Source organism: Rhinopithecus bieti, unplaced genomic scaffold, assembly GCF_001698545.2.
Source record: "Rhinopithecus bieti isolate Rb0 unplaced genomic scaffold, ASM169854v2 scaffold_10548, whole genome shotgun sequence".
In the NCBI taxonomy this organism is placed as follows: Eukaryota; Metazoa; Chordata; class Mammalia; order Primates; family Cercopithecidae; genus Rhinopithecus; species Rhinopithecus bieti.
The window spans coordinates 1,142,140-1,155,603 of record NW_016806834.1 but is presented as its reverse complement, the minus strand read 5'-3'; the positions used below and the strand labels follow the sequence as shown (position 1 = coordinate 1,155,603).

The 13,464-nt window shown below is 46.9% G+C and overlaps 1 protein-coding gene across 3 annotated transcripts in view; it reads left to right on the top strand.

Annotated features, from left to right (window-relative positions):
* Positions 1-4,232: 4,232 nt before the first annotated feature.
* The window catches only part of PSMD4 (proteasome 26S subunit ubiquitin receptor, non-ATPase 4), a 13,488-nt gene continuing 4,256 nt past the window's right edge, over positions 4,233-13,464 (top strand). For 2 of the 3 annotated variants that reach the window (XM_017877725.1, XM_017877726.1), the window contains exons 1-2: positions 4,233-4,341; positions 12,314-12,454. In XM_017877725.1, coding sequence (XP_017733214.1) covers positions 4,247-4,341; positions 12,314-12,454 — 236 coding nt within the window. In that variant the 5' untranslated portion in view covers positions 4,233-4,246. Of the gene's footprint in view, positions 4,369-12,313; positions 12,455-13,464 lie in introns of all 3 variants that reach the window. The other variant, XM_017877727.1, reaches the window with a different exon arrangement.

Here is a 13,464-nt window from a genome sequence, read left to right as displayed (position 1 = left end):
GCGCGGTGGCTCAAGCCTGTAATCCCAGCACTTTGGGAGGCCGAGATGGGCGGATCACGAGGTCAGGAGATCGAGACCATCCTGGCTAATGCGGTGAAACCCCGTCTCTACTAAAAAATACAAAAAAACTAGCCGGGCGAGGTGGCGGGCCCCTGTAGTCCCAGCTACTCTGAGGGCTGAGGCAGGAGAATGGCGTGAACCCGGGAGGCGGAGCTTGCAGTGAGCTGAGAACCGGCCACTGCACTCCAGCCCGGGCGACAGAGGGAGACTCCCTCTCAAAAAACAAAAAAAAAAAAACAAACCCCCAAAAATTAGCCGGGCGTGGTGGGTGCACGCCTGTAATCCCAGCTACTTAGGATGCTGAGGCAAGACAATCGCTTGAACCTGAGAGGCAGAGGTTGCGGTGAGCCAAGATCGAGCCATTGTACTCCAGCCTGGGCAACAAGAGCCAAACTCCTTCTCAAAAAAAATAAAAAAATAAAAAATAAAAAAATTAGCCAGGCATGGTGGCGGGCACCTGTAATCCCAGCCACTTGGGAGGCTGAGACAGGAGAATCACTTGAACCCGGGAGGCAGAGGTTGCAGTGGCTGAGACTGCACCATTCATTGCATTCAACCCTGGCAACAGAGTGACACTCTGTCTCAAAAAAAAAAAAAAAAAAGGGGGGGGGGGGGAAAGGCCGTACTTGGATTGGAAGAGGAATGGGGATTCTCAAAGTTTCTTTTCTTTCTTTCTTTTTTTTTTTTTTGATACAGAGTTTCACCATGTTTGCCAGATTGGTCTCAAACTCCTGGCCTCAAGTGATTTGCCCACCTTGGCCTCCCAAAGTGCTAGGATTACAGGCGTGAGCCACCGTACCCAGCCCAGATTCTCAAAGTTTTGAATTTGATTTTCCCACAGCCCCAGCCAGTCCTCCTTTTGTCTGAAGAAGGAGAAAACTTTTTTCCCTAATAGAAATTGGAGGTTAACATGTTTTAGGCATAAATGTTCTGCTTCCCTGACCTTGTCACTCAGAGTGTACTCAACTACTGAGTGGGGTGGTGTAGATAATCCTCTTATGATCAGAGGGTCCCTCTAGCGGTGAGCAGCGACTAGCGCTTATTCTCTAGCTATATCCTCTAATTTATATTCAGATACAAGTAGGGTCTATTAGTATAAAACTTCTAACTAAAAGAGAAATTAAAATCATAGGATAATAAAGTTGGAAATCGTCATCTGGTCTGACATTTTACTCTTAAGCATGTCAATCTCAGCTATTCTGAAAAGTATTCAGAGATGAAGTCTCATTCTTTATTAGTTTTTCTTTTTTTGAGACAGTTTCACTCTTGTCGCCCAGGCTGGAGTACAATAGCACGATCTTGGCTCACTGCAACCTTCGCCTTCCGGATTCAAGTGATTCTCCTGCTTCAGCCTCCAGAGTAGCTGGGACTATAGGCACCCGCCACAACACCTGGCTAATTTTTGTATTTTTAGTAGGAAGGGGTTTCACCATGTTGGCCAATATCTTCTCGATCTCCTGAATTCGTGATCCGTCTGCCTCGGCCTCCCAAAGTGCTGGGATTGCCCAGCCTTGGTTTTCTTTTTTAGAGTCTTGTTCTATCACCCAGAGCAATCCCTGCTCACTGCAGCCTTGACCTTCTGGGCTCAGGCAACTCTCCTACCTTAACCTCTCAAGTAGCTGGGACTACAGGCCCACACCATCACAACCAGCTAATTTTTGTATTTTTTTGTTGGGACGGGGGTATCCAGGCTGATCTCGAACTCCCGACCTCAAGTGATCTGCCCACCTTGGCCTCTCAAAGTGCTGGTATTACAGGTGTGAGCCACCATGCCCAGCTGGCCTTTATTTTTCATTATGGAAATTTCCAAACCAAAAGTAGAGTAGTATGGTGAACCACTGTGTACACATAACCCAGCTTCAATAATTATCAACATAAAAGGCCAGTGTGGCCGGGTGCAGTGGCTCAAGTCTGTAATCCCAGCTTTTGGAGGCTAAGATGGGAGGCCCGGAGTTTGAGGTTGCAGTGAGCTATGTATGATTGCACCACTGCTGCATTCCAGCCCAGTGAGACCTTGTCTCTTTTGTTTTATTTAACACCCTGTCTCAAAAAACAAAACAATTTGTTTCTTCCAAAGGATTAAATCCCAAACTTTATATTCTTTTTTTTTTTTTTTTTTTTTTTTTTTGGGGACGCAGTCTCGCTCTGTCACCCAGGCTGGAGTGCAGTGGCCAGATCTCAGCTCACTGCAAGCTCCGCCTCCCGGGTTTATGCCATTCTCCTGCCTCAGCCTCCCGAGTAGCTGGGACTACAGGCGCCGCCACCTCGCCCGGCTAGATTTTGTATTTTAGTAGAGACGGGGTTTCACCGTGTTAGCCAGGATGGTCTCGATTTCCTGACCTCGTGATCCGCCCGTCTCGGCCTCCCAAAGTGCTGGGATTACAGGCTTGAGCCACCGCGCCCGGCCTATGAATATAACATATAACCCTTAATAAAGATTCCTTTTATAATGGTGACAACTTTAACACCATTATCATGCCTAAAAAATTATTTAATATCAAATATCCAGCTGATGTGATGGCTCACACCTGTAATCCCAACACTTTGAGCCTTTTTTTTTTCAGAGATGGGGTCTCACTATATTGCCTATGCTGGTCTCAAACTCCTGCGCTCAAACCATCCTCTCACATCAAAAAATTAAAAACAAATTAGCCAGGCTTGGTGGCATGCACCTATAGCCCCAGCTACTCAGGAGGCTGAGGCAGGAGGATTGCTTGAACCCTGGAGGTGGAGTTTGCAGTGAGCTGAGATCAGGCCACTGCACTCCAGTCTGGGTGAAAGAGCAACACCCTGTCTCAAACAATAAAATTTTGTAGAGATAGAGTCTGGCTGTGTTGTCCAGGCTGGCCTCAAACTCCTAGCCTGAGTTGATCCTCCTGCCTGGGCCTCCCAAAACGCTGGCATTATAAAACCTAAGCCATTGCATCAGGCTTTAAATGTAATTTTTGATTAACAAACCAAAATGGTTTAGTGGTTTGTTCTTTGGGAGATTAATATTTAATTGAGTTGTCAAATCTTTTCTGGGCTTAGGGAATTGTAAAGATTAAGACACGTTGCTGGCCAGGTGTGGTGGCTCACGCCTGTAATCCCAGCACTTTGGGAAGCTGAGGCGGGTGGATCAACTGAGGTCAAGAGATCGAAACCAGCCTGGCCAACATGGTGAAACCCCCGTCTCTACTAAAAATACAAAATTCGCCAGTCATGGTGTCACGCACTTGTTGCAGTAAGCCTAGATCGAGACACTGCACTCTAGCCTGGGTGACACAGCGAGACTCCTTCACCTCAAAAAAAAAAAAAAAAAAAAAGACATGTTGCCTAGTTAAATGGGGGAGGAGATAAATATACAAATAAATTCAATTCAAGGGTATAAGGGCTTGTTGAATTAAAATTCTACAGGGAACTGAGGGCTGTAGAAAGTCATTAGTGATCTCTACACTGTTTTTTTTTTTTTTTTTGAGACGGAGTCTCACTCTGTCCCCCAGGCTGGAATGCAGTGGCGTGATCTCTGCTCACTGCGATCTCTGCCTCCCGGGTTCAAGCGATTCTCCTACCTCAGCCTCCAGAGTAGCTGGGATTACAGGCGTCCGCCACCACGCCCAGCTATTTTTTTTTTTTTTTTTTTTTTTTAAGATGGGGTCTCACTCTGTTGCCCACGCTTGAGTGCAGTGGTGCAATCTCGGCTCACTGCAACCTCCGTCTTCCGGGTTCAAGTAATTCTCCTGCCTCAGCCTCCCGAGTAGCTGGGATTACAGGCGTGCGCCACCATGCCCGGCTAATTTTTTGTATTTTTGGTAGATACAGGGTTTCACCATGCTGGTCAGGCTGGTCTCGAACTCCTGACTTCCTGATCCGCCCGCCTTGGCCTCCCAAAGTGCTAGGATAACAGGCGTGAGCCACCGCGCTCGGCCGATCCCGGTACTTTTTTAAAATGACGAAGCTGGAACCGACACAGCACTTTCAAAGGTTCCTCCATAGCTCCTCTGAGATCCGGCCAGCGGGAAACCCCAACTAACTGCAATGGCAGGGAAAGTAGAGGCTAGATCCTGTTTTTTGTGTTACCGCAATTCCCTTCAACTACCCACAAGAAGCCCATTTGTTTGGCGGCGCCTACAACTCCCAGAACGCAACACGGGGGACGGAGGCGGAAACTGCTGGCCAAGCCGAGGTCTGTGATTGGTGAAGAGCGATGGGCCAATTGGAGGAGTTGTTGTTAGGCCGTCCCGGAGAACCGGTCGGGAGGGAGGAAGGTGGCAAGATGGTGTTGGAAAGCACTATGGTGTGGTGAGGAGCTACCTCGGGGCAGGAGGGGTACAGCTGGGTCCCGGGCGCGTGTGGCGCCAAGGCAGGGCGGGCCTGGGGTGGGGGCCGGGGACTCATGGGCGAGAGGCGGCCCTGGGCCCGGAGGTTAGGAGCCCGCTGGAGTCCCTGAGTCATCCCGGGGCCGTGGAGTGGCAGACAGTCCCTGGTTACCCCTCTCACCCCCAGGGGGACGGTCATTGACCGGTCATTCCTGCTGCCTTTCTCTGTTCTAGCGCCGTCTTCTCTAAAGCACCCCGGGTCTGTCCTTAGCCACAGTTCTGCTTCTCGGACTCATCGTAATAGTTTTCTGCCCTCCTTTCTTCGCAAAATAATGTCTATTAGGAAAATAGATTATTAATCCCTTCCTCTCCCCATTCCCTCGTCTCTAACTTCATTACCTTTCCCTGTGTCATCTTCAAAGGTACCATTTACAGATTGCTTTTTATGTATCAGTCATTTTGTTTATCTCACTTAAACCTCACAACCACACCTTAAGGTAAATTATCTCTCCATTTTACGGTTCAGGATACCGAGTCTCAGCGATTTTAAGTCATTTGTCCAAAATCACACAGCTAGTTAAGTGGCGGAGTCAGGATTTAAACCCAGGGCTGTCTGACACAAAGGCTTTATCCGGTGAGGTAGCTGTCTTCGCCAGTCTCAGGCTTGGGCTGAGTACCTATCAGGAGTCACATTAGATGGGGAGCACATAAATTTTTGCAGGATTTCAAGAGTTCCTTCTACCTGTAATCATTGAATGTAATACAGAATAGTTGACGAACACAAATCACCAATTGGGTGAGACAGACACTTATGAGATTTCGTCTTTTTAGTTTTTGGGGGGAGCATAGCGTTGCCAGGTAACATACAGGATGCCCAGTGAAATTTGAATTTCAGATAAACGATGAATAATTTTTTTTTGAGACGGTCTCGCTCTGTCGCCCGAACTGGAGTGTAGTGGCCCAGTCCGGCTAACTGCAGCCTCCGCCTCCTGGGTTCAAGTGATTCTCAATGATTGAACTAATTTACACTTGCACCAACGGTATACCAGTGTTCTCTTTTCTCGCAACCTTGCCAGCTTCTGTTATTTTTTGACTTTTTAGGATAGCCATTCTGACTGGTGTTAGGTGGTATCTCATTGTGGTTTTGATTTATTTGCATTTCTCTAATGATCAGTGATACTGAGGTTTTTTTCATATGCTTGTTGGCCGTATAGTATGTCTTCTTTTGAAAAGTGGCCAGGCGCGCTGGCTCAGGTCTGTAATCCCAGCACTTTGGAAGGCCGAAGTGGGTGTATCACCTGAGGTCAGGAGTTCCTGACTAGCCTGGCCAACATGGTGAAACCCTGTTTTTACTAAAAATACAAAATTTAGCCAGGCGCGGTGGTGGGCGCCTGCAGTCCCAGCTACTTCGGAGGCTGAGGTGGGAGAATCGTTTGAACCCCAGAGGTGGAGGTTGCAGTGAGCCGAGATGGTGCCACCACACTCTAGCCTGGGCGACTGAGTGAGACTCCCTCTCAAATAAATAAATAAATGTAAAGTATCTGATGTCTGTTTATGTCCTTTGCCCACTTTTTTTTTTCCTTTTTGAGATGGAGTTTTGCCCTTCTTGCCCAGGTTGAATGCAGTGGTGCCATCTCAGCTCACTGCAACCTCCGCCTCCTGGGTTCAAGTGATTCTCCTGCCTCAGCCTCCTGAGTAACTGGGATTACAGGTGTCCACCACCACGCCCAGCTAATTTTTTGTATTTTTAGTAGAGACGGGATTTCATCATGTTGGCCAGGCTGGTCTGAAACTCTTGAGCTCAGATGATCCACCCGCCTCAGCCTCCCAAAGTTCAGGGAATATAGGTGTTGAGCCACCATGCCTGGCTCCTTTGCCCACTTTTTTTTTTTTTTTTTTTTGCTCTTACTGCCCAGGCTGGAGCGCAATGGCATAATCTCGGCTCACTGCAACCTTCGGCTCACCGCAACCTCCACCTCCCAGGTTCAAGCGATTCTCATGCCTTAGCCTCCGGAGTAGCTGGGATTACAGGCATGTGCCACCACACCCAGCTAATTTTGTGTTTTTAGTAGAGACAGGGTTTCTCCATGTTGGTCAGGCTGGTCCCAAACTCCCGACCTCAGGTGATCCACCCGCCTCAGCCTACCAAAGTGCTGGGATTACAGGCATGAGCTACTGTGCCCGGCCCATCTTCCAGAATTTTTATAGTTTTGAGTTTTACAGTAATTCTTTAATCCATCTTCAGTTAATTTTTGTGTATTGTGTAAGAAAGGGGTCCATCTTCAATCTTCTGCATATGGCTTGCCAGTTATCCCAGTACCAGTTATTGAATAGGGACTCTTTCTCCTCACTGCTTTTGTCAGCTTTGTCCAAGAGCAGATGGTCATAGGTGTGCAGCCTTATTTCTAGACTGTCTATTCTGTCCCATTGGTTTCTGTGCCTGTTTTTGTACCAATACCGTGTGGTTTTGGTTATTGTAGTCCTGTAGTAGTAGTTTGAAGTTGGGTAAAGTTGCCTCCAGCTTTGTTCTTTTTTTTTTTTTTTTTTTTTTTTTTTTTTTTTTTTTTTTTTTTTTTTTTTTTGAGACGGAGTCTCGCTCTGTCGCCCGGGCTGGAGTGCAGTGGCCGGATCTCAGCTCACTGCAAGCTCCGCCTCCCAGGTTTACGCCATCCTCCTGCCTCAGCCTCCCAAGTAGCTGGGACTACAGACGCCCGCTACCTCGCCCGGCTAGCTTTTTGTATTTTTTAGTAGAGACGGGGTTTCACCGTGTTATCCAGGATGGTCTGCGATCTCCTGACCTCGTGATCCGCCCGTCTCGGCCTCCCAAAGTGCTGGGATTACAGGCTTGAGCCACCGCGCCCGGCCTCCAGCTTTGTTCTTTTAGCTTAGGATTGCCTTGACTTTTCTGGCTCTTTGTTGGTTCCATATGAATTTTCAAATAGTTTTTTCTAGTTCTTTGAAGAATGTCCTTGGTAGTTTGATAGGAGTAGCATTGAATCTGTAAATTGCTTTGGGCAGTATGGCTTATTTATTTATTTATTTATTTATTTATTTATAAGACGGAGTCTTGTTCTGTCGCCCAGGCTGGAGTGCAGTGGTGTGATCTCAGCTCACTGCAACCTCCGCATCCCAGGTTCAAGTGATTATTGTGCCTCAGCCTTCCAAGTAGCTAGGATTCCAAGCACCTGCCACCATACCTGGCTTATTTTTTGTATTTTTAGCAAAGATGGGGTTTGGCCATGTTGGCCAGGCTGGTCTTGAGCTCCTGGCCTAAAGTGATCTGCCCACCTCAGCCTCCCAAAGTGCTTGAATTACAGGTGTGAGCCACCATTCCTGGCAGTATGGCCATTTTAATGATACTGATTCTTCCTATTCATGAGCGTGGGATGTTTTTCCACTTGTTTGTATCTTCTTTATTTGAGCAGTATTTTGTAATTCTCATTGTAGAGATCTTTTATCTCCCTGGTTAGTTGTATTCCTAGGTTTTTTTTTTTGTATGTTTGTTTTGTTTGTTTTTCTGAGATGGAGTCTCGCTCTTGTTGCCCAGGCTGTAGTGCAGTGGTGCCATCTTGGCTCACTGCAACCTCCGCCTCCCGGGTTCAAGCGATTCTCCTGTCCCAGCCTTCCGAGTGGCTGGGATTACAGGCGCCTGCCACCATGCCCGGGTAATTTTTTTTCTGTATTTTTAGTAGAGATGGGGTTTCATCATATTGGTCAGGCTGATCTCGAACACCTGACCTCAGGTGATCCGCCCGCCTCAGCCTCTCAGAGTGCTGAGATTACAGGCGTGAGCCACCGCGTCCAGCCAAGATATTTTATTATTTTTGTGGCAGTATGCACATAGTTCTTTTTTTTTTTTTTTTTTTTTTTTTGAGACGGAGTCTCGCTCTTGTTGCCTAGGCTGCAGTGCAATGGCGCGATCTTGGCTCACCGCAGCCTCCACCTCCCAGGTTCAAGCGATTCTCCTGCCTCACCCTCCCTAGTAGCTGGGATTACAGGCATGTGCCACCATGCACCGCTAATTTTGTATTTTTAGTAGAGACAGGGTTGCTCCATGTTGGTCAGACTGGTCTCGAACTCCTGACCTGGTGATCCGCCCTTCTCAGCCTTCCAAAGTGCTGGGTTTACAGGCGTGAGTCACCACTCCCGGCAGTATGCACATAGTTCTTGGCCCCATGTGGGGCATCATGGGGAACCTGCTGTTGATGTGACTGCCCTACACATGTGCCATTGTATTACCCTTTTTGAGTGTGCTTTTTTTTTTTTTTGGGAGACAGGGTCTCATTCTGTCACCTAGGGTGGAGTGCAGTGGTGTGATCTTGGCTCACTGCAACCTCGACCTCCTGGGCTCAATTGATCCTCCTGCCTCAGCCTCCTGAATAGCTGGGGCTATAGGCACACACCACCATGCCCAGCTAATTTTTGTATTTTTTGTAGAGAGAGGGTTTTGCCATATTGATCAGGCTGGTCTTAAATTCTTGGGCGGCTCAGGAGAGCCTCCCTCCTTGGCCTCCCTAAGTGCTGGGATTATAGGCATGAGCCATTACACTCAGCCTGTATTCTCTTTTAAAATAAAGGTTTTGGCGGTAATCCCAGCTACTTAGGAGGCTGAGGCAGGAGGAGGGGTTAAGCCCAGGAGTTTGAGGTTACAGTGAGCTGTGATTTCACCACTGCTCTCCAGCCTGGGTGACAGAGCAAGATCCTGTCTCAAAAAATATGTGAAATGGCCAGGTGCGGTGGCTCACACCTGTAATCCCAGCACTTTGACAGGCTGAGGCGGGCGGATCATCTGAGGTCAGGAGCTCAAAACCAACCTGGCCAACGTGGAGAAACCCTGTCTCTACTGAAAATACAAAAATTAGCCGGTGTGGTGATGCATGCCTGTGGTCCCAGCTACTCGAGAGGCTGAAGTGGGAAGATCTATTGAGCCTGGAAGGTTGAGGCTACAGTGAGCTATGACTGTGTTTGAACCTGTGCCTGCGCTTGAAACTGTGCCTCAACACTATCCTAGACAGGTTGAGTATTCCCTATCTGAAATGGCTAGGACCAGATGTGTTTCGGATTTTGGATTTTTGTCAGATTTTGGAATATTTACATTATATTTAACCAGGGGAGTATTCCTAATCTGGAGGTCTGAAGTGCTCCAGTGATAATTTCCTTTGAACATCATGTCAGCACTCAAAAACTTTCTGATTTGGGGCATTTTGGATCTCAGTAGTTTCTGATTAGGTGTACTCAACCTGTATTCCCTTTTCTATTAATACTTGTTTTTCAGTACCTTCTTAATTACCTCTCTTTACCATTTTTGATTTATTGCCAGACAAAGCATACTAAAGAAAAAAAATTGCCCCAAGCTCCAATTTTTCTTGCCGATAGAAATGAGATGTCTTGGCCAGGTGCTGTGGCTCACACCTGTAATCCCAGCACTTTGGGAGGCCAAGGCAGGCGGACTGCATGAGTCTAGGAGTTTGTGACTAGCCTGGGCAACAAAGTGAGCATCTCTGTAAAATGAAAAATAAATGAAATTTTTTTTTTATAGAGACCGGGTCTCCCTATATTGTCCAGGCTGTTCTCCAACTCCTGGACTCAAGCGATTCTCCCTTCTCGGCCTCCCAAAGTGCTGGGATTACAGACGTGAGCCACCATGCCCAGCCTAAAAAATAGATAAAATTTTAAAAAGAAATGAAGGCCAGGTGCAGTGGCTCACACCTATAATCCCAGTACTTTGGTAGGTTGACATGGGTGGATCATCTGAGGTCGGGAGTTCGAGACCAGCCTGACCAACATGGAGAAACCCTGCCTCTACTAAAAATACAAAATTAGCGGGGCGTGGTGGTGCATGCCTGTTATCCCAGCTACTTGGGAGGCTGAGGGAGGAGAATTGCTTGAACCTTGGAGGCGGAGGTTGCGATGAGCCGAGATTGTGCCATTGCACTGCAGCCTGGGCAACAAGAGTGAAACTCTGTCTCAAAAAAGAAAGAAAGAAAAAAAAAAGAAAGAAATGAGGTATCTCATCTAGGGCACTGCTTCCGTCCATTAGCACAGGTAGAACCTTAACTATTAGAGCTCTTAGGGACCTCAGAGGTCATCAAGAATTGATCCTTATAGGAGCTTATATAACTGCATCACTTATCTGCCTTCTTTTGGTCTTTGAGAAACTCGAGATGATATGTCACATTATCTGGATCCTTTTAGATCATGAAAAGTTGCAGGGATCTAAGGTGAGACTTCAGATCCACAAAACCTCATTTTACCATTCACTTCAGCTGTTGAAGCTGTTAAGCATTTAATGAGATGATTGGATTGTACTTTTCTGCACTCAGTGCTGCCAAGTGTGTTATTTTATAGACTTTTTTTTTTTTTTAGGTAGTGGCACGATCTTGGCTCAGTGCAACCTGCCCCTCTCGGGTTCAAGTGATTCTTCTGCCTCAGTTACCCGAGTAGCTGGGATTACAGGCGCCCGCCACCACCCCTGGCTAATTTTATATTTTTTAGTAGAGACAGAGTTTCACCATGTTTGCCAGTCTGGTCTCAAACTCCTGAGCTCAAGTGATCTGCCTGCCTGGGCCCCCCAAAGTGCTGGGATTACAGGTGTGAGCCACCACGCCTGGCCCTATTTTATAGATTTTTTTTTTTTTTTTTGACGGAGTCTCACTTTGTCGCCCAGGCTGGAGTGCAGTGGCGTGATCTCAACTCACTGCAACCTTGGCCTCCCGGGTTCAAGCAATTCTCCTGCCTCAGCCTCCTGAGTAGCTGGGACTACAAGTGTGTACCACCACGCCTCGCTAATTATTGTATTTTTAGTAGAGACGGGGTTTCACGATGTTACCCAACACTGGACGCTAACTCCTGACTTCAAGTGATATACCCGCCTCCACCTCCCAAAGTGCTGGGATTGCAGGCATAAGCCACCATGCCCAGCCTATTTTATAGATTTTTTTTTCTTTTTTTTTTGAGACGAAGTTTTGCTTTTGTTGCCCAGGCTACAGTGCAATGGCGTGATCACCGCAACCTCCACCTTCTGGGTTCAGGCGATTCTCCTGTCTCAGCCTCCCAAGTAGGTGGGATTATAGGCATGTGCCACCATGCCCAGCTAATTTTTAATTTTTAGTAGAGACAGGGTTTCTACATGTTGGTCAGGCTGGTCTTGAGCTCCTGACCTCAGGTGATCTGCCCACCTCGGCCTCCCAAAATGCTGGGATTACAGACGTGAGCCACCACGCCCAACTATAGATATTTTTAAGTTACCTTCTTCATTTCCTATATTTGGATTACTGCCATTTAATGGGAGGGTTAAATTATCCATGACAAAGCTTAGTAGCACTTAAGTACAGCTTATAAGAAGGTGCTGTGGTTCATCAGTAGATCACCACCTTTGGAGCTCATCAGAATCACTTTGTAAAGATTTAAAAATTTTTTCGGCTGGGCACAGGTGAAACAGGTGATTATCTGAAACACAGATAACAGGTGGCTCATACCTGTTATCCCAGCACTTGGGGAGGTAGAGGCAGGAGGATCACTTGAGCTCAGAAGTTCAAGACCAGCTTGGGCAACATATTTAGACCCCTGTCTCTACAAAACAATTTAAAAGGTAGCTGGGCATGGTGGCTCGCACCTATAATCCCAGCTACTTGGGAGGCTGAGGTGAGAGGATCACTTGAGCCCAGGAGGTGGACGCTGCAGTGAGCCATGAGTGCACCACTCTACTCCGCCTGAGTGACAGAGCAAGACTCTGCCTCAAAAAAAAAAAAAAAAAAAAATCCTCATTGGTTATTCTGAGTCAATAAATGTGGGCTAAGGCTTGATCATCTGTATATTTAAAAAAGGAAAAAAAAGCTACATGTGATTCTATGAAGACTGAGAGCTGCTGCTATAGGGGGCCCCTGGAACTGGAGAGAAGGTTTTGGAGAATTTCTACATTTCTTCTCTCTTGTCCTTCAACCCTAATCTGACAGTGTGGACAACAGTGAGTATATGCGGAATGGAGACTTCCTACCTACCCGGCTGCAGGCCCAGCAGGACGCTGTCAACATAGTTTGTCATTCAAAGACTCGCAGCAACCCTGAGAACAACGTGGGCCTTATCACACTGGCTAAGTATGAGGGACAGAGGAGGAGGGGACTCAGTAGGTGGGTGGTGGTTACATGCTACTCTTCTGTAGATTCCTTGAGGCTGCTTTTGTCCATCACCTTCCTAGATGGCCTTCTTCACTTTTTAGTGTAAATGTTAATAGCAACTTGTTTTTTGTATTAACCTGCTTGGTTTAATTTAATTTAATACAGTACAGAAGCTAAATCTCCTGGGGTGAAATTTCTGTTTCTTTTTATTGTTTATTGGGCAGGGCTAGGGTAAGGGGTGAAATTTCATAATATATTTTAAAGTCAGTGAAAAGTGATTTTGGGCTGCGCGCAGTGGCTCACGCCTGTAATCCCAGGAGTTTGAGACCAGCCTGGGTAACGGCAAAACCCTGTCTCTACTAAAAATACAAAAATTAGCCAGGCGTGGTGGTGGGTACCTGTAATCCCAGCTACTCAGGAGCCTGAGGCAGGAGAATCGCTTGAACCCGGGAGGCGGAGGTTGCAGTGAGCCAAGATTATACCACTGCACACCAGCGTGGGCGACAGTGAGACTCCATCTCAAAAAAAAAAAAAAAAGGAGAAAAAAGAAATTTTTGGATTAGAGCCCCAGGCATATATCACACATCCTTTTACCCTAAAAGTGTTTTGTTTTAGGAATTGATAATTCTTAAATGAGTAGCGTCCCACTCCAGTGTACATACTGTTAGCTGGGAAAATGGGTCTGGAGGTGGAGAAGACAGGAGAGATACAAAGTAGCATCGTTATTTTGGTGGATTCTCAGGGCCCTGTGAGCCTTTAAAAGGAGTTAGGGGAAAACATTTGGAAGTAGAGGGCAGGTTTCTTACAAAGCCAACCACTTAATTATTTCTGTGCTTGGTTTCCATTAAATACTAGATGTTTGATTAAGAAGAATAGGGAGGCTGAGGCAGGAGAATGGCATGAACCCAGGAGGCGGAGCTTGCAGTGAGCTGAGATCCGGCCACTGCACTCCAGCCTGGGTGACAGAGCGAGACTCCGTCTCTAAAAAA